The 18,530-nt window shown below is 43.5% G+C and overlaps 1 protein-coding gene across 2 annotated transcripts in view; it reads left to right on the forward strand.

The window, feature by feature from the left end:
* The window catches only part of FAM193A (family with sequence similarity 193 member A), a 113,727-nt gene that overhangs the window by 53,981 nt on the left and 41,216 nt on the right, over nucleotides 1-18,530 (forward strand). The window contains exons 3-13 of one of the 2 annotated variants that reach the window (XM_077280169.1): nucleotides 785-1,030; nucleotides 1,384-1,553; nucleotides 3,798-3,965; nucleotides 6,869-7,091; nucleotides 7,214-7,338; nucleotides 9,122-9,269; nucleotides 10,860-10,937; nucleotides 13,157-13,269; nucleotides 13,531-13,773; nucleotides 17,556-17,709; nucleotides 17,788-17,967. In XM_077280169.1, the coding sequence (XP_077136284.1) occupies nucleotides 785-1,030; nucleotides 1,384-1,553; nucleotides 3,798-3,965; nucleotides 6,869-7,091; nucleotides 7,214-7,338; nucleotides 9,122-9,269; nucleotides 10,860-10,937; nucleotides 13,157-13,269; nucleotides 13,531-13,773; nucleotides 17,556-17,709; nucleotides 17,788-17,967 (1,848 nt within the window). The remainder of the gene's footprint in view (nucleotides 1-784; nucleotides 1,031-1,383; nucleotides 1,554-3,797; nucleotides 3,966-6,868; nucleotides 7,092-7,213; nucleotides 7,339-9,121; nucleotides 9,270-10,859; nucleotides 10,938-13,156; nucleotides 13,270-13,530; nucleotides 13,774-17,555; nucleotides 17,710-17,787; nucleotides 17,968-18,530) is intronic. The other variant, XM_077280170.1, reaches the window with a different exon arrangement.

The following is an 18,530-nucleotide window of genomic DNA, read 5'->3' on the forward strand; positions in this document are numbered from 1 at the left end:
GTTGCCCTTTCCGGGCTGTTGTAACTGTTGAGTTCTCATATTGTTTCTTGAGCTCGTACATAGTTGCCTTCTTACAGGCATAATTATGTTATTCATGTTACGTTCCTCCTACTGCTTTTGCACAAAACTGGAGAAGGCTGATGCCGTCTAGGGGTGTATACTGCACAGGAGGAGCCACAGTTAATCTTTTTCAGATTATGCATAGTGTCGCCTCCTAGTGGACAGCAGCATAACTCCCATGGTCCTGTGTCCCCCAATTAGAGGCTAAGAGAAAGAGATTTTACGGTGAGTACACAAAAATCTCCTTTTTTTCCCCCTATAAAAGTTATTGGCCCCAATTTTTTTTTTTTTTTCACTAGGAGAAGAGGGGAAAATAGACTCCAAAGTGTGTTGTGCAATTTCCCCTGAGTATGCCGAGACCTCGTATGGAGGGGGAAAACTACTGCAGGGCTCAAATGAAAGTGCGACATTTTGGAATGGTCTGCAGGCATCATGTTGTTTGGTGAGCCCCTATGGGCCTGGACAGTAGAAACCCCTGCTCCTGACATCGTAGAATCCCGAAAGCACACACTAGTCTGCAGTCACACATAGGGGGTGAAATACTAAATTGACTAAGATTTGTGTGTGTGTCCCTTACCAGAATTTTAGAAGGGTCATAAAATTCAATAAAAATCAATAGGTAAAGATGCGAAAAAGTTGTGTAAGTCAACAGTGACTTAATTGATGTTTTGTAGTAGTATCATTCCTTAATATCTTTTTTTTTTCTTTCTTTTTTTAATTAAAGGCACCATTTACATTTGGTCTGGGTCAGAGGGCGCCTTACACCACGGGAGAACACTGCCTCCTGTGTAGGAGTGAACGAAAGGACCTTACACTCTCGGAGTGCGGCACAAAAAACTCCAGCAAAATAGCACTTTCCACATCTCCAAAATCCAACTCCAAGATGCACCTTCCCTTGTGGGTATGCTCCGACTGCCGGCGGACGGTAGAAAACGAGGATATCCACCCCACGCAAGACCAATCATTAGTGGTAAGTTTGTTGCTACAATATTGTTTTAGAGGGAATCTCAGCACAAAATGACTGTTCACACCAAGCACAGGCGCTCGCTCCCTCCTACTCGTCTTTAGTTTTCTGTCCATCTGCTCCCTCTTTCCACGACTGACTCACTTTACACTATCCAGAAAAGGGTTGAGATAGGTGGGAAACAATCAATTGGGAAGGTGTACCGAGAGGCTGGGCTTGGTTTGATCAGTCATTCTGTGCTGACACACTCCCTGATCCATAGTCACTTGGTTCTGCTGACATTTTCTCGGTACTACTACGTTCCATTTGTTAATCATGTACTATATACACCTATATGTATTTTATCCCTTATATTGTAGAGTCAAGATTTCCTTTTGCACATGCCACCGGGAAATAGCGGTTCAAAACAGGAATCTGTCGGCGGAGGGCGGATGTTAGTCGGAGCTCAGACCGTTGCACCCACCGTGGCCCTTAATAACACTGCACCTCCAGAAATGTCATGCGGTTGTGAAGCATGTAACGAGCGCAGGTAAGACCCTTGTTTGCAGAAGCATCACCGGATGTTAGGATATAAAAAATAGAAATAAAAATTGGCCTCCTAAATTTTTTTTTTTGCATTCCCCTGGAGTGTAGTCCCATGTCACTGTCCTAATTTCAGCTCAATGAAGGTTTTGTTCTAGTATCTTTAACGGGACGGTGCATCAGGGGCTCCTTCATTCTGGATTATTACCCCCTACTGCAAGATGACAAAATGAGAAGTAACACAATCATGTACATGTTCCCCCGCATCGCCTTTATCATTTCAGCTCCTGCTGTGTTTTGTATGAGTGAATGGATGGAAATGCTGCATTACCCGGCCAGTCGGGGCCAGCTCCAGCCATCCAATGCGTACAGGGTGTGAGGATTTTCCCTTGATGGGGAAAAAAGAGAGTTAGGCATGGCAATTTTGTTATAAAAAAAATCTGGAAATAAGAAAAATAAAATTAATACTGCAAACCAATTTTGAGACATAAAATGTTTTTTTTACCCCAGTGATGGAGCTGTTTGAGGGCTTGTTTTTTTTATTTTTATTTTTTTTGGGGGTGGATGTGCGTCAAGCTTCCATTTTTTTTACTATTAAATACAGTAAACAGTGAAAAAAAAAACACTTTTAAAAAATAATCAAAGAATGAAAAAACACAATAGTTCACATCCACCCCCCTTTTTTGCCCCATAAAAATAAAGCAATAAAAAATAAACAAAATAAACATATTTGGTATCGCTGCTTTCAGAAATGTCCGGTCTATCAAAACCTAAAATAAATTACCGTATATACTCGAGTATAAGTCGAGACCCCTAATTTTGCCACAAAAAACTGGGAAAACTTAATGTCTCGAGTATAAGCCTAGGGTGGGAAATGCAGCAGCTACTGGTAAAAGATAAAAATAGATACCAATAAAAGTAAAATTAATTGAGACATCAGTAGGTTAAGTGTTTTTGAATATCCATATTGAATCAGGAGCCCCATATAATGCTCCATACAGTTCATGATGGGCCCCATAAGATGCTCCATACAAAATACGCCCCATATAATGCTGCACAAATGTTGATTATGGCCCCATAAGATGCTCCATAGACACATTTGCCCCATATAATGCTCCACAAATGCTGATTATGGCTCCATAAGATGCTCCATAGACTATTATGCCCCATATGCTGTTGCTGCGATAATAATAATAAAAAAAAAAAAAGACATACCTCTCGTCGCTCAGGCTGCGGCACTTGTTATAGTCACCTTTCCCCGTTCCACCGCCGGGCGCCGCTGTGTCTTCCCCATCCTCCGCACTGACGCTCATGCAGAGGGAGGCGCACTAACCACGTCATTGCGCCCTCTGACCTGAGCGTCACAGGCAGATGATGCGGAAGATGGCGCCAGGCGGTGGAACGAGGAGAGATGAAGATCTCCGTGCTCCCCCTCCCCATTATACTCACCTGCTCCCGGCGCGGTCCCTGGCAGCTTCTCTGATGGACTCTCCGGGCGCGGCAGCTCTTCCAGCTTTGAGTGGTCACCGCTACCGCTCATTACAGTAATTAATATGCTCCGTGCCAGGAGCTGGTGAGTATGTCACAGCCGCCGCTCCCCCTCACCTGCCGACCATGACTCGAGTATAAGCCGAGAGGGGCACTTTCAGCCTACCAAAAATGGGCTGAAAATCTTGGCTTATACCCGAGTATATACGGTAATTTTATCTGTAAACGCAGTAACGAGAAAAAGAAAATGCCAAAATTACCTTTTGTTTTGGTCTCCTCAAAATTTAAGTAAGAGGTGATCAAAAGATTGTATCTACTCCAATATAGTGTCCATAAAAAAAAGTCTACACAGGACGCAAAAAATTAAAGCCGTCGCCGAGCCCAATGTCCAGAAAAGTGAAAACGTTTCGGGTCTCAGGAAAATGGCCAGAAACACAACTTTTTTTTTTTTTTTTTGACAAATTTGAGTATTTTTTAATCACTTAATTAAAAAAATAAAGTGTACCTGTTTTGTATCTGTGTACTAGTACTGACCTGGGGAATGGTATGGGGAGTTTTGCTATTTAATGAAATGCCCATAAAACAATTGTAGAATTTCACTTCTTTTTTTTTTTTTTTGCAATTACAGCTAACTTGGAATTCTTTTGATGGTTTAAACCTGCAAGGAAAAAATAAGCGGTGTGCATGAGATTTCAGAAAGCTCATACGCTTTGCTGTGACTTTTGCGATATTAATGATTTTTTTTTTGCTGTTTTAATTTTAGGGAAATTTCAGCAGAGACTGAACGGGAATCCCAACAACTCCAAAATTACTGGTCAGACGTACGGTACATGATCCGATGCATATACCGGCAAGCTGGAACGCCTTTGGCGGACGACCAAGACCAGTCCCTGGTGCCAGAGAAGGATGGGATGAAAGAGCTGGTAGATAGGTAAATGCACGAGATGGACAATCACGAGCGGACTGTCTGCGTCACGTGCACTGTAATCCAATGTATGGCGGCAGACATTATACCGTTTTGGGGTAGTTATGATGTTTTGATTGACTTACTGTTTTTCCCATGCTGTTGCAGCAGTCAAAAAATTCTGCCGTTCTGGTGTTTTGATTTTTATTTTAGTTGTAGATTACAGTTTGGGTTAATTTTTAAGTTTTTGATTGAACCTTTTACGGATGTGGAGATACCTCATGTAGTGTTTTGGGTTTTTTTTTAAGATAATTTTTAAATGGTGGGAAAGGGGTTGTTTTTCAACTTTTCTTTTTTCTCTAATTGAACTTTTTTTTTTTTTTCTTTCTAAAATTCACGGGTGGATTCGCGTTCCACCCGCAGCTGTTAACAAATTAAATTCCACTGTTAATCTCGGACAGCGGCATTCAACTTGTGCTTCTGGGAAACTCGCCGGGAAATCCCGCCCATCGGTGACCCCGTCACGTGATTGCTGGTCACCGATGGGTTGGCATGATAACCAGAGGTCTCCAGCAGACCTTTATGGTTGACATAGCCTGATTGCTATGGGTGGCATCTGGTGGTCGGCACTCATAGCAAGTGAGCATTTCTGCTACATAAAGGCGATATGATCATTAACATGTGCATAGCAGAGCCAATCAGACAACTGCAGCTTCTAGTCTCCCATGGAGACTATTGAAGCACATGCAAAAAGTTTAAAAAAAAAAGAAAATAAAAGTTCAAATCACCCCCCTTTCACCCCATTCAAAATAAAATAAAAAAACCAAAACATTTGGTATCGCCGTGTTCAGAATCGCCTGATCTATCAATATAAAAAAAATTTACCTGATCGTTAAGCGGCATAGCGAGAAAAAATGTAAAAATGCCAAAATTACGTTTTTTTCCTCGCCACAACATTGCGTTAAAATGCAATAATGGATCATCAAAAGATTGTATCTGCACCAAAATGGTATAATAAAATGTCAGCTCGGCACGCTAAAAATAAGCCCTCGCCCAACCCGAGATCACAAAAAATGGAGACGCTAAGGGTATCGGAAAATGGCACAATTTTTTTTAATTTTTTTTTTTAAACAAAGTTTGTTTGTTTTTTTACCACTTAAATAAAAAAGAACCTAGTCATGTTTGGTGTCTACAGACTCGTAATGACCTGGAGAATCACAATGGCAGGTCAGTTTTATTTGGTGAACATGGTAAAAAAAAACCAAAACTGTGGGATTGCACTCGTTTTTCAATTTCACAGCACTTGGGATTTTTTTTCCCCTGTTTACCAGAGCAGGATATGTTAAAACCAACAGCGTCGTTCAAAAGTACAACTCGGCCCGCAAAAACTAAGCCCTCACATGGCCATATTGATGGAAAAATAAAAAAGTTATGGCTCTGGGAAGAAGGGGAGCAAAAAATGAAAATGTAAAAACAAAAATACTCTGGTCGCTAAGGGGTTGAATCCTTCACGACATATGACATGTCGTTACCTTGCGTCATATGTCGTGGCCCTGCGTCTGAAGCAGGCTCGCACGCTGAGCCCGCATATTTTCCTGCACATGATGGCTGATTTAATCAGCCATCATGTGCCTCTAACAAATGTGGGTGGAGTGGAGCTCTGCACGTGATTGTTAACCTGTTACATCCTGCTGTAAATCTCTTGACAGCGGGATTTAACACTCGCAATCAGGATGTGTCATTACATGCTCCCATCGGCACGCCTGTAACGTCGTTGTGGGGTGCTGTTGTGTTATTATGGAAGCCAGGGGTCTGCTGATACCCTGTGTCTGTCCTTATAATCTTCCTGTGAAAGCCAGCGTTTAGCTGGCATTCATAAGAGATCGTGATTTTCTGTGCTGCTGTGTATAGTAGAAGTGTCAAGTGCCCTAAGGGGACTAACAAATACAGGAAAAAATCAATTTAAAAAAAATATGGAAAAAACCCTCACAAGGTCAAATCACCCCATTAAAAATAAAACCATTAAAAAAAAATACACATTTGGTATTTGTGTTCGTAAAAGTCTGATCTATCAAAATATAATAAGTTAAGGCGATCTGTAAACGGCGTAACGAGAAGAAAAAAAAATCAAACCGCCAAATTACGAATTTTTTGGGGGGCCATAAGAGGCGATCAAAACATTGTATCTATCCCAAAATGGTATTAGTAAAATAGATCAGATGGCAAAAAATAAGCCCTCACAGAGCCCCGTGTCATGAAAAATGAAAACGTTATGGGTCTTTAAAAAAATAAAACAAAATGAATAGCGACAAGCATTTAAAAAAAAATTTTTTTTTAATATTTTACAAATTTTTACATTTTTTTTTTCACCACTTAAAAGAAAACTATAAATGTTTAGTATCGAGGTCCAGGTTCTGACCTGGCAGTAGGATTCTCCAGCTCTGTTTACTGTATGATAAATAAAGAAATGCTAAAATCCGTTGTGGAACTGCACTTTATTTTTAAGTTTCACCGCACTTGGAATTTTTTCCCCATTTTCCAGTACAATGTGTGGTATAATGAATGGTGTAATTTAAAAAAAACAAAAAAGCCCTCCTATTGCTATTTTGATGGGAAAAAAAAAATAAAAAAATATGCCTCTGGTAAGAAAATAGGGATTTTTGTGTACTCACCGTAAAATTCTTTTCTCCGAGCCATTCATTGGGGGACACAGCAAATCGAAAATGACCATGTCATGAAGGGGGTTAAACTCGGGCCATCATGAGGTTAATAAAGGCCTAAATAGGTACTCACTTGTCTGTCATAGGATTCGTTGTGGCCCCATTTTCCATCATTTGTTACAGCTCTACGCAGAGCCTACGACCACCGGTGATCGACTCATCTCTTTACTACACTGCCTCACTTTATAGCTTTTCCTGCCTCCTCTACAGGTTATGCGAGCGGGACCCTTACCAGTTGTATCAACGCTTAGAGCAGCAGGCGCGAGAATACGTCCTGGAGATGAAAGTCCGTCTACTCAAGCACTTGTCATTGGGCTTCAAGGTGACCCCAAACAAACCCCCTCAAGCCCACCAATTCATCTCCCTCCTCCTAGAAGAGTACAGCGCGCTGTGTCAGGCGGCAGGCACGATCGGCACCTTCCTCGTCACTCTGGTAGGAATAAACTACGTGTTGTAAGCCTTGATGGCGCTGTCCTCCTCGGCGGCAGGCGACGTCTTTTGAGAGTTTAATTTGCTTTATTTATTTATTTTTTTTAATTTGTTTCTGATCTGCAGGAAAATGAACATTTGAAGAAATTCCAGGTGACCTGGGAACTGCACAATAAGCATCTCTTCGAAAACTTGGTGTTTTCTGAACCGTTACTCCAAAACAGCTTGCCGTCATTGGTTTCACAGTTAAGGTAATTTGCCTTCACTGTTTTAATGATCCTGATACGACTTTTTCCTGATCTTCATTGTTGATAAAGAGATATTCCCATTTCCAAGATCCTATCCCGATATGTAGTAGGTATAATAATAATAATATTAGCAAATGCCTCCAATTAGATATGTAGTATAGTTCTTCAGATTAGCCATGCCTCCTACCCCATATGCAGGACATTGCAGTAGCTTCGGTATCCATGGTGATGACTCTTTATATAGTGACAGCTGTTAGTGGTTGTAACCATGGATATCTAAGCTACTGCAACGCCTTGCACATGGGGTAAGCAGCATAGCAAATCAGAAGAACTATACTACATTTCTAAATGGAGGTATTTGCCAATATTATTATTACACCTGCTATATATTTGGATAGGATCTGGAATACCCCTTTAATGGCCGTTATGTAATGAGACCTGTGCTTTTTAAGGGGGTTTATAGCATGCTATCAATAACCTATTCATAGGATAGATTATCAGTTGGGTGGGGTTACGACACCAGGAGCCCCCATTGATTGTCAGCCACCAGCTCCGGCAGCGGGAGCAGAATACAGACTGCATCACACTAGTCAGTGGCCGCTCCAGGGACCTGCTAGTCGGCTCATATAATAGTAACCAAAGTAAGCCTAGTTCTGCTGGTTGTGTTAAAAGAAAGCTACACGTAGAAACTGAAAAGTCTACACACCCCTGCTAGGATGCCAAGTTTTTGTCATGAGAAAAAATATTTCCACCTGACACCCATAATCTGTCCAATTCATTGAAAAACATTAATTAAAAATAATTCCCTATTGGCCAATCGCATGTAAACGCATGGTAAGTAGTAGTGCACAGCTGCTCTCATGTACAGTGATTCTGATTAACCCCATATACAGTTTTTTAGCTGTACTGATGAGCGAATGTGCTGGGATAAGGTGTTATCTTAGCATGCTCTGATGCAAAGTGTCTGCGCCGTACTCGAAACATATATTTGAGTCCCTGTGGCTACATGTCCCGTGACTTTTCGAAAGCTGCAGCACAAGCAGGGATAGTTTAACAAACAGGCAATCCCTGCAGGCGTTGTGGATGTCGGACAGCCGTGAGACATGCAGGCATAGGGACTTGGAACGTATTTTTTGAGCACGTCGAAGACACTTGGATAGCACCTTATCTTAGCACGTTCGCTCATCACCATTTTGCTGTTGTAGGAGGATTTTCCTGTCGTTTTTGTGGGTTGCATTTGGCAAAAGCCATGGTCTGTAAACAGCTTACAACACAGCAAGGGGATCCCAGGTCATTTGCAGTATGTGTCAGAGCCTGGCTGCAGCTCTGAATGTTCTGGCGCTTCAGAAAAATATATGTAGTTTATAAGATGTGGGTGAGGACTATGGTTGGAAAGGAGACCAGTCCGGACCATAGGGGATGGGACGATTGGGAGGAGCTGGCCAGGGGCAGCGTCAGACTGCTCTCCGGCTACGGTCCCCAGCTGGATCTTCTAGCTATGATTTCTGGAGACCATGACACTATAGTGCAGATTTCTACTATAATTTGGGAAGCCTGGACATGATCTTGGTCTGTTTGGTGAAGCACAAGTAGAAAAAGCTGGGGCGCCCAGAGATCCCGAGATCAGTACTCAGGAATCCAGTGAAGGGAACGGTCAGCGTCATTTTTCCCCAAAATTTGTTCCTGTAGCGGGTGATCCTAAATGGCTCACTTCTGATAGGTCCAGTATAAGATTGCTGGGTTGTCTGGCTGAGCGGCGTGTGATCGGTCATTTACTCACACACAGGCTTGGAACAGCATCGCACGACTCGTACAGCGAGGACATGTACACTACCTTACTACAAAGGTACCTTCAGCTGGAGCAAGAGATGGCGCAGATCGCAGAAGAGTGGCTGGAGTGTCAGAAGAGGATCGACAACTATGTGGATGAGCAGGTAAGAGGGCCGCTCTAGTCCTGTGATAGTCGCTTCTCTCATGGGAGAACTACACGTTCACACGTTGCGCTTTTCATTGCCATCCATTGTTTTTGCTGTTTCCATACCTATGTGCAGGTGGAGAGGATACAGACTAGTCTGAGATTTGCCACCGCCGCAGCTTCTGTAGCTGTAGGACTTGGTCAGTGGTCACCTAGCATCTACTGCTCTCATCACTGATCCCACCTTTGGCTTGGTGAAGCCCCCCGACCGGGCTATGCCAGTGTGTTACACCGCACACCTCTTGCTTCAGTGTTGTGTATGATGACAGGAAGTGGAGAGTAGTCATTGGATAAGATTAAAGGGGTATTCTCATCTCCGAGATCCTATCCCAATATGTAGAAGTAGTAATATTAGAAAATACCTTACAATTAGAAATGTAGTATAGTTCTTCTGATTCACTAACATTGCAATAGCTTAGATATCTATGGTTACAACCACTAACAACTAACTGTCACTGAGTGGTTGTAACCATGGATATCCAAGCTACTGTAATGCCCTGCACATGGGGTAAGTGACATAGCTAATCAGAAGAACTATACTACATATTTAATTGGTGGTATGTGCTAATATAATTATTATTATTACACCTACTACATGTTGAGATAGGATCTTGGAGATGGGAATAGCCCATAAGTTAGATCTCACTTTTCATGGGGTTCAGCGTAGGTGTACAGATTATTGGCACCTTTCTGCTCCATGACCCTTATATATCGGTTATGGAATGGGCTCCGGAGCTGAGGCCACTCCCTATTGGCTAGATACCGTCCGTGTTACACCGCCGCCACCTGCTCTTAATAACAGTGATCGGATTGCTGCTGTTTAACCACTTGGAGGAGGATTATATATAATTTTTTTTTTTAATATATCCTAGTGCTCTAAAAAATTAGAATTCTCTTTTCCTATGCTAAAATTAAAGTAATTAAATTGCGCATATTAACATTTCCAAATGCAGCAATAATTATTTGAAAATTATTGAAAACAATTTCAATGCCAGATTTAAATTTTTTTTCTTTTTTCGGCACTGTCTTCCATAATAAATAACACGTTATCAAAATATATGAATCCTAAAATTTTACCTCTACAATGGCTCGCCACCCGAAAATCAAGCCCTCACACCGCTCCATCGATTGAGGAAAAAAAAAATAGAAAATTGTGATCCAAACCCATTATTTTTTTTTTCTTACCAAGTTCAGAATTTTTTTTTTTTTTTTTTTTTCAGCACATGAAATAATAAACAAAAAACCAACACTGTGATCTGGAGAATCCAGCTCCTCCTGCTCTTAAACCTATCCTGCCTGTTGATCGGATGGCGCTAATAAATTGACAATAAATAAATAAGTTCCCTTTTAAGCTTACTTAAAAATCGTTGTTCTCGGGAGCACTTTGTGCTGCTGAGAACCATCGCGGCAGGTCATGCGCATGTGATACTGGCAGCCCACCCTACCCATGGGAAGGAAGGGGCCTAGAACAGGAGCGCTGCCATAATAGAAGCAGGCGGCTATGGATTTCCCAGAAAGCGTGTTCACTTTGGTGTAAACTTCATTGTAGATGGCATTGCAGTCCAAGCACAGGAAGCTAAAAGAAGATTGGGAATACTATAGACACAGGATGTTTATTGAAGACCACGTAAGACCACCGCCATTGCTTTCACTGTGCTTTGGAATTGACTTTCATGGAGCAAAATCCTCTTTGGGGAAGGGAATAAATCAAGACTAATCTCTGTGATGGCAACCTCCTCTCTGCTGGGTTATCTGCTTGGTTATCTCCGGCCCTGGCCGTGCGCTCTTCTGCTTTCCTCAAATCCATGTTGCCAAAATAAAGAAAAGCAAAATAAGACGTTTTTCCTGCTGGAGGCAGGTGTCCTACAAGTCAGGCTCTGACCCTTTAATAAGTCTGAGTTTAGTAAACCAGGGTCTTGTTCTACCTGCAGACAACTTTGCAATCTGCCGATCAGTCTTATTTTCAAGGCTCATTAAACAGAGATCAAAGAAAAAAAACCAAAACTATTTTATATTCCAGCCAGTTACCAGAGCCAGAGATGAGATTAGTCCAGGTCCATGCCAGCGCTGCTAGAAGTGATTGACAGGTCTATACCTTTGCGATGTTTGTGGTGTATCCTTAACATACGCCGTACATAAGTGGCGCTGGTTCCAGGGCTGTGGAGTCGATAAGCCAAACCTCCGACCCTGATTCCTCAATTTCCATGACTCTTGACTCCGCCAAAATGGGCTTCGACTCCTCGTCTCCGACTCTACAGCCCTGCCAGGGTTATGGAGTCTGTAAGCCAAGCCTCCAAATCTGACTCCCGACTCCTCAATTTCCATGACTCTTGACTCCGCCAAAATGGGCTTCAACTCCACAGCCCTGCCAGGGTTATGGAGTCAGTAAGCCAAGCCTCAATATCCGACTCCCGACTCCTCAATTTCCACGACTCCATCTCCACCAAAATGGGCTTCGACTCCTCGTCTGACTCCACAGCCCTGCCAGGATTAGGGAGTCAGTAAGCCAAACCTCCGAATCCGACTCCTCAATTTCCATGACTCCGACTCCACCAAAATGGTCTTTGACTCCACAACTCCGACTCCACAGCCCTGCCAGGGTTATGGAGTCGGTAAGCCAAGCCTCCAAATCCGACTCCCGACTCCTCAATTTCCATGACTCAGACTCCACCAAAATGGGCTTCGACTCCTCGTCTACGACTCCACAGCTCTGCCAGGGTTATGGAGTCAGTAAGCCAAACCTCCGAATCCGACTCCTCAATTTCCATGACTCCGACTCCACCAAAATGGGCTTCGACTCCTCGTCTCCGACTCCACAGCCCTGCCAGGGTTATGGAGTCAGTAAGCCAAACCTCCGAATCCAACTCCCGACTCAATTTCCATGACTCCGACTCCACCTTAATGTGCTCCGACTCCACGTCTCTGACTCCGACTCCACAGCCCTGGCTGGTCCCACTCTCCTCACCGGCGCCCTTCAATGGTCGCATGCTGGATCTGTTCAGAGAGCGAGGCTTCTTTTTTCTCTTCTGTACACCGCTCCATACTTGTCTGTTATTGCACTTCATTTCCATTGATGTCATTGCAGCCAGTTTGACGCATTTTTTTTTTTCTATAGTGAGATTCTTATTGTCCAGTCCTGCCAAATTACTGTTGGGCATTCTATTCTCAGTCCTTCGTTCTGTTCTTTTGGCCCAGGTGTTTATTTTCAGTTGGTCTGCCATTAATTTTTGTGTGTGCCTGGTTTATGTATTTTTTTAATATTTTTTTTTACTGCATTATCTGTGTCCAAGTCCTTGTCATTTTCATGGGACTGGGGCTACATGGCAACTTTGGTCCCCCTACAGCAAGATCCATACAAGGCATGCAGTCGAAAAATGTGTGCAATTTTTTTTTTCTTTTTTTTGACCCCCCTACAAGTTGCTGTTGTTGAAGTCTATTCTTGGGAACGATTTTATTGCAGGGCACTTGGGGGGGAAAAAAAATTGATTTATATCCGAACAACATTTACATCGAGCTGTTAGAAAAGGCGTTTGCAATCTGTGACTACGTGTGTTTTTTTATTTTTTTTTATACACACTGTCACATTGCAATCTTGGTGTTGCAGAACCAAAGTCCCCATGTAGCTTTAACGTAACCAGTCAAATTAGAAATCCTGATTGCTTGTCCGTCTGTTCTTGTCCTTCACGTCAGTCCCTGTTTTCTTTATAACCAGTGCTCTGCAGTGACACTGTGCCGGTGGGAGTCACCGCGGACCACCACACAGGAGCCGATGGCTCAGCACCTTGTTCTGTTTTATGAAACTTCATGATGGATATTTTATTTTATTTTTTTTATTTTCATTCTCAGTTAAACAACAAGAAGGCGTTAACTGGAGAAAACAACTTTGCAGACAAAATGAGACACATGCTGTCGACGCGGATGTGCATGTCCGACTGTCCGAACTGCAACTACAGGAGGAGGTGGGTTTACTGCCGTCAGTATATCCGCGGACTACTGCTTAAAAGTAATCCCTGGAAAGCTGCTAGGCCATAGACGCCTTGTATAACCCATTGCTTGCCACTAATTTGTATGCACGTTAGTCTTTGCAACTACTAATTATGGAGCGTGTAGTGTCGCTGTTTTGATTATCACCTCTCAGGAAAAAAAAACAACAAAAAACATAAATTATTTTTTTTTTTTTTCTCTGACTGTACGCTGTCGGGTCTGTGTTCTTCTCCCAGGTGCACCTGCGATGACTGCAGCCTGTCTCACATCCTCACTTGTGGCATCATGGATACCCCCATTACAGATGATATCCACCTAAACCCATTGCCACTACAAGTAGACGCCACTCCAGATTATCTGTCGGAGATACACCCGCCCAGCTTGTCCTCCGCCAGTTCAGGTTCTGGTCCCAGTTCTCCCATCACTATCCAGCAGCATCCCAGGCTGATCCTTGCAGACAACGGCTCTGCACCCACATTGTGAGTTCTTAGTATGCATGTGTGGATTATGTTGTCTACAGTGTGTGTGTGTGTATATATGTGTGTGTATGTATGGTTTATTTATTTTATACATGTATGTATTACATGAGCACGGGACCCTTGGGCTGCACAAATTATTGCATTAACTGGTTCTCCTCTGTACCTTGCTTTTGCCGAATGACAGATGGGCAAGTAACAATCCATGTAGAATTTCTCAGTAAAGCACATTAAAGCTATACAGGTCCTTCTCAAAAAATTAGCATATAGTGTTAAATTTCATTATTTACCATAATGTAATGATTACAATTAAACTTTCATATATTATAGATTCATTATCCACCAACTGAAATTTGTCAGGTCTTTTATTGTTTTAATACTGATGATTTTGGCATACAACTCCTGATAACCCAAAAAACCTGTCTCAATAAATTAGCATATCAAGAAAAGGTTCTCTAAATGACCTATTACCCTAATCTTCTGAATCAACTAATTAACTCTAAACACATGCAAAAGATACCTGAGGCTTTTAAAAACTCCCTGCCTGGTTCATTACTCAAAACCCCCATCATGGGTAAGACTAGCGACCTGACAGATGTCAAGAAGGCCATCATTGACACCCTCAAGCAAGAGGGTAAGACCCAGAAAGAAATTTCTCAACAAATAGGCTGTTCCCAGAGTGCTGTATCAAGGCACCTCAATGGTAAGTCTGTTGGAAAGAAACAATGTGGCAGAAAACGCTGTACAACGAGAAGAGGTGACGGGACCCTGAGGAAGATTGTGGAGAAGGACCGATTCCAGACCTTGGGGAACCTGAGGAAGCAGTGGACTGAGTCTGGTGTGGAAACATCCAGAGCCACCGTGCACAGGCGTGTGCAGGAAATGGGCTACAGGTGCCGCATTCCCCAGGTAAAGCCACTTTTGAACCATAAACAGCGGCAGAAGCGCCTGACCTGGGCTACAGAGAAGCAGCACTGGACTGTTGCTAAGTGGTCCCAAGTACTTTTTTCTGATGAAAGCAAATTTTGCATGTCATTCGGAAATCAAGGTGCCAGAGTCTGGAGGAAGACTGGGGAGAAGGAAATGCCAAAATGCCTGAAGTCCAGTGTCAAGTACCCAGTCAGTGATGGTGTGGGGTGCCATGTCAGCTGCTGGTGTTGGTCCACTGTGTTTCATCAAGGGCAGGGTCAATGCAGCTAGCTATCAGGAGATTTTGGAGCACTTCATGCTTCCATCGGCTGAAATGCTTTATGGAGATGAAGATTTCATTTTTCAGCACGACCTGGCACCTGCTCACAGTGCCAAAACCACTGGTAAATGGTTTACTGACCATGGTATTACTGTGCTCAATTGGCCTGCCAACTCTCCTGACCTGAACCCCATAGAGAATCTGTGGGATATTGTGAAGAGAAAGTTGAGAGACGCAAGACCCAACACTCTGGATGAGCTTAAGGCCGCTATTGAAGCATCCTGGGCCTCCATAACATCTCAGCAGTGTCACAGGCTGATTGCCTCCATGCCACGCCGCATTGAAGCAGTCATTTCTGCCAAAGGATTCCCGACCAAGTATTGAGTGCATAACTGAACATTATTATTTGATGGTTTTTTTGTTTGGTATTAAAAAACACTTTTATTTGATTGGTCGGGTGAAATATGCTAATTTATTGAGACAGGTTTTTTGGGTTATCAGGAGTTGTAGGCCAAAATCATCAGTATTAAAACAATAAAAGACCTGACAAATTTCAGTTGGTGGATAATGAATCTATAATATATGAAAGTTTAATTGTAATCATTACATTATGGTAAATAATGAAATTTAACACTATATGCTAATTTTTTGAGAAGGACCTGTACATGTTATATGCAAGGCTGTGGAGTTGGTAAGCCAAACCTCAGACTCCTCAATTTCCATGACACCGACTCCACCAAAATGGATTCCAACTTTGACTCCATAGCCCTGGTTATATTCACTGGCATAGCTATCCCAAAGCTGCAAAGCCCCTGCTCACATAGAATTTTTCTGGTGGGTCGTAAGTCTTCCCTCCTCCAGAGAGATTTAGATGGCTCACGAGAACGACGTCTGGGCCCAGGAGATGTTTTCTCTTTGGGTTACAAGATTAAATTTGTCTCTCTGCTCCCAAACGGGTTCTTACCTTTGCCTCTGAAAGCTTGACCTCAAGCCTTCTTTGTTGCTTGACATCCCTGGCTCTACTTCCGGCAGATCCTTCCTCTTCAATTTCAGACTTTGATAGCCAATGTCACTCTCTCTTGCTGATGGGGAGGGGTGTTCACCTATTATACCACTCAGTCTTTGGAGGAATCTGACCACAGATCAGTTTTTCTGGAACTGTAAACCATCTTTCTAGTTCTCCCGCTTCGTGAGCAGTCCTGCAAACTCTACTCTTGTGGCCTTCTAGAACCATTAGAGGGAAGACACCAGGATTCTTCACTGGGTGGAGCATCATGTTCCATCACTCACCCCGTTCCAAGTGTGGAAACCTGGGCCTTGGATTTCCACAGTTGAGAATCTTTCTGGATCTGGGAGAGTGAAATCTTTTTAAAGATGTTCAGCCCAGCTACCATCACTGGGGCAACCTTGATGTAGACTTGTCTTGTCTCAATCACAAGGTCCCCAACCTAGATCGCCGAATCCCTGAACTGAAGGACCTTTACAGTAGATGCTCTGGTCACTCCATGAGTAGAGTACTCTCTTCCCTCCTGTTCACCTCCTTCCTCACGTTCTCAAATGATCGAAGCAAGTGTGATCCTAATGACTCCAGACTGGCTTCTCCAGACATAGTACTCTGACCATATGGATCTGGTCAAAGAAGCTCCATGGCTTTTTCCTTCTCATCACAACCATCCTTCTCATGGTCCTCACCTTCCACCCACTGTATCTCCGCTGCATTTAACATGTTGGCTGTTGAAGCCGAGGTTCTGAGATCCAAGGCCATTTCTGACTGTTGTCCAGACCATGCTGAAGGCTTATAAATCTCAATCTGATGTTTACTGCCATACTTGGAATTTCTACTTTCACTGGTGCAGACAAAGGGACTTGCATCACATGGTTTTCTCCATTCCTAGGATTCTTCGTATCTGATCTTTCACAAATAGGATACCTTTTTTTTTCAGGGGGTTGCTCCTTCTGCCCCTCTTTATAGACACTTGGTGAAATCTTGGGGCTGTTTTAAAGGGGGTTATCCTGTGAACAAAGGGCAGCTGTGTCTTTTAGTAAGAAATCCCATTTCCCTGCCTGTTTTATGACAGGAGCGAGTGTTTCTGCTGTTTTTCCCCCTCTGAACTCATCATAAAATTGCTGACTTTATCAGCTCAGTGGCCACAGGAGCTCCTTTGTCACTCAATGAATGACTTGATTTATGATGAGCTCAAAGGTCTGGAGAGATAGTGGTGGTTTTAGGACTTCCCAGTATACTGTATTGCCTGAGGAGGTGGTGATGGCGAACTCAGTCGAGGGGTTCAAGAGAGGCCTGGATGTCTTCCTGGAGCAGAACAATATTGTATCATACAATTATTAGGTTCTGTAGAAGGACGTAGATCTGGGGATTTATTATGATGGAATATAGGCTGAACTGGATGGACAAATGTCTTTTTTCGGCCTTACTAACTATGTTACTATGTTACTATGTATTACCACAGCGCTGCAGTATTGGTAGTTTGTGTATCTAATTCAATATATCAGTTATCCATAAAATTTAAGGTATCCGCCTATCCCAAGGCTTTATTAATGGGTGAACTCAAATTAACCGGATCCTCTTTGTTTATAGTGGTAGTGATGATGAAGATGGTGCCCCCTTATCAGCAAAATTTGCTGATATTTACCCCCTGAACAACTACGATGACGCGGACGTCGTCGCCAACATGAATGGTATTCATAACGAGCTCAATGGCGGTGGAGAAAACATGGCGCTGAAAGACGAAGTAGGTCACTTCCTATGGCACCTGGCATCTCTCTCGTCTTTCATAGAAAGGGAAATTGTCATGGTCTCTGCTTTACAGTCTCCTTCAGTGAGCAGCACAAGCAGCAGCTCCTCAGAGGCGGACGATGAAGAAGCAGATGGTGAGAGCTGCGGTGAGCAACCAGACATGTCAAAAGATGACATTCATGTTGGGAAGAGGTCGCCTCGAAAGGAAAGCGCAAAGATGGACAGTCCCCCTCCATCATACCTCAGCCCACAGGTAATTTGGTACTGATTCTTACTTTGTAGAGTAGGAGCGGAATGTTATACATGGGGGCGAGGGGCATGATGTTTTACACGAGAGGTTGTGGAAGTTGGCTGGGGGCAATGGGGCCGGACGTTGTACGCAGTGGACTATGGGGGCGGACGTTGTACGCAGTGGACTATGGGGCCGGACGTTGTACGCAGTGGACAATGGTGCCGGACGTTGTACGCAGTGGACTATGGGGCCGGACGTTGTACGCAGTGGACTATGGGGCTGGACGTTGTACGCAGTGGACTATGGGGCCGGACGTTGTACGCAGTGGACTATGGGGCCGGACGTTGTACGCAGTGGACTATGGGGCCGGATGTTGGACGCAGTGGACTATGGGGTTGTACGTGGTGGACTATGGGGCCGGACGTTGTACGCAGTAGACTATGGGGCCGGACGTTGGACGCGGTGGACTATGGGGCCGGACGTTGGACGCGGTGGACTATGGGGACTGACGTTGGATGCGGTGGACTATGGGGACTGACGTTGGATGCGGCAGGGCCTGCTGCTTGTTGCAGAGGACTATGCAA

This window comes from Ranitomeya variabilis, chromosome 1 (genome assembly GCF_051348905.1).
Source record: "Ranitomeya variabilis isolate aRanVar5 chromosome 1, aRanVar5.hap1, whole genome shotgun sequence".
In the NCBI taxonomy this organism is placed as follows: Eukaryota; Metazoa; Chordata; class Amphibia; order Anura; family Dendrobatidae; genus Ranitomeya; species Ranitomeya variabilis.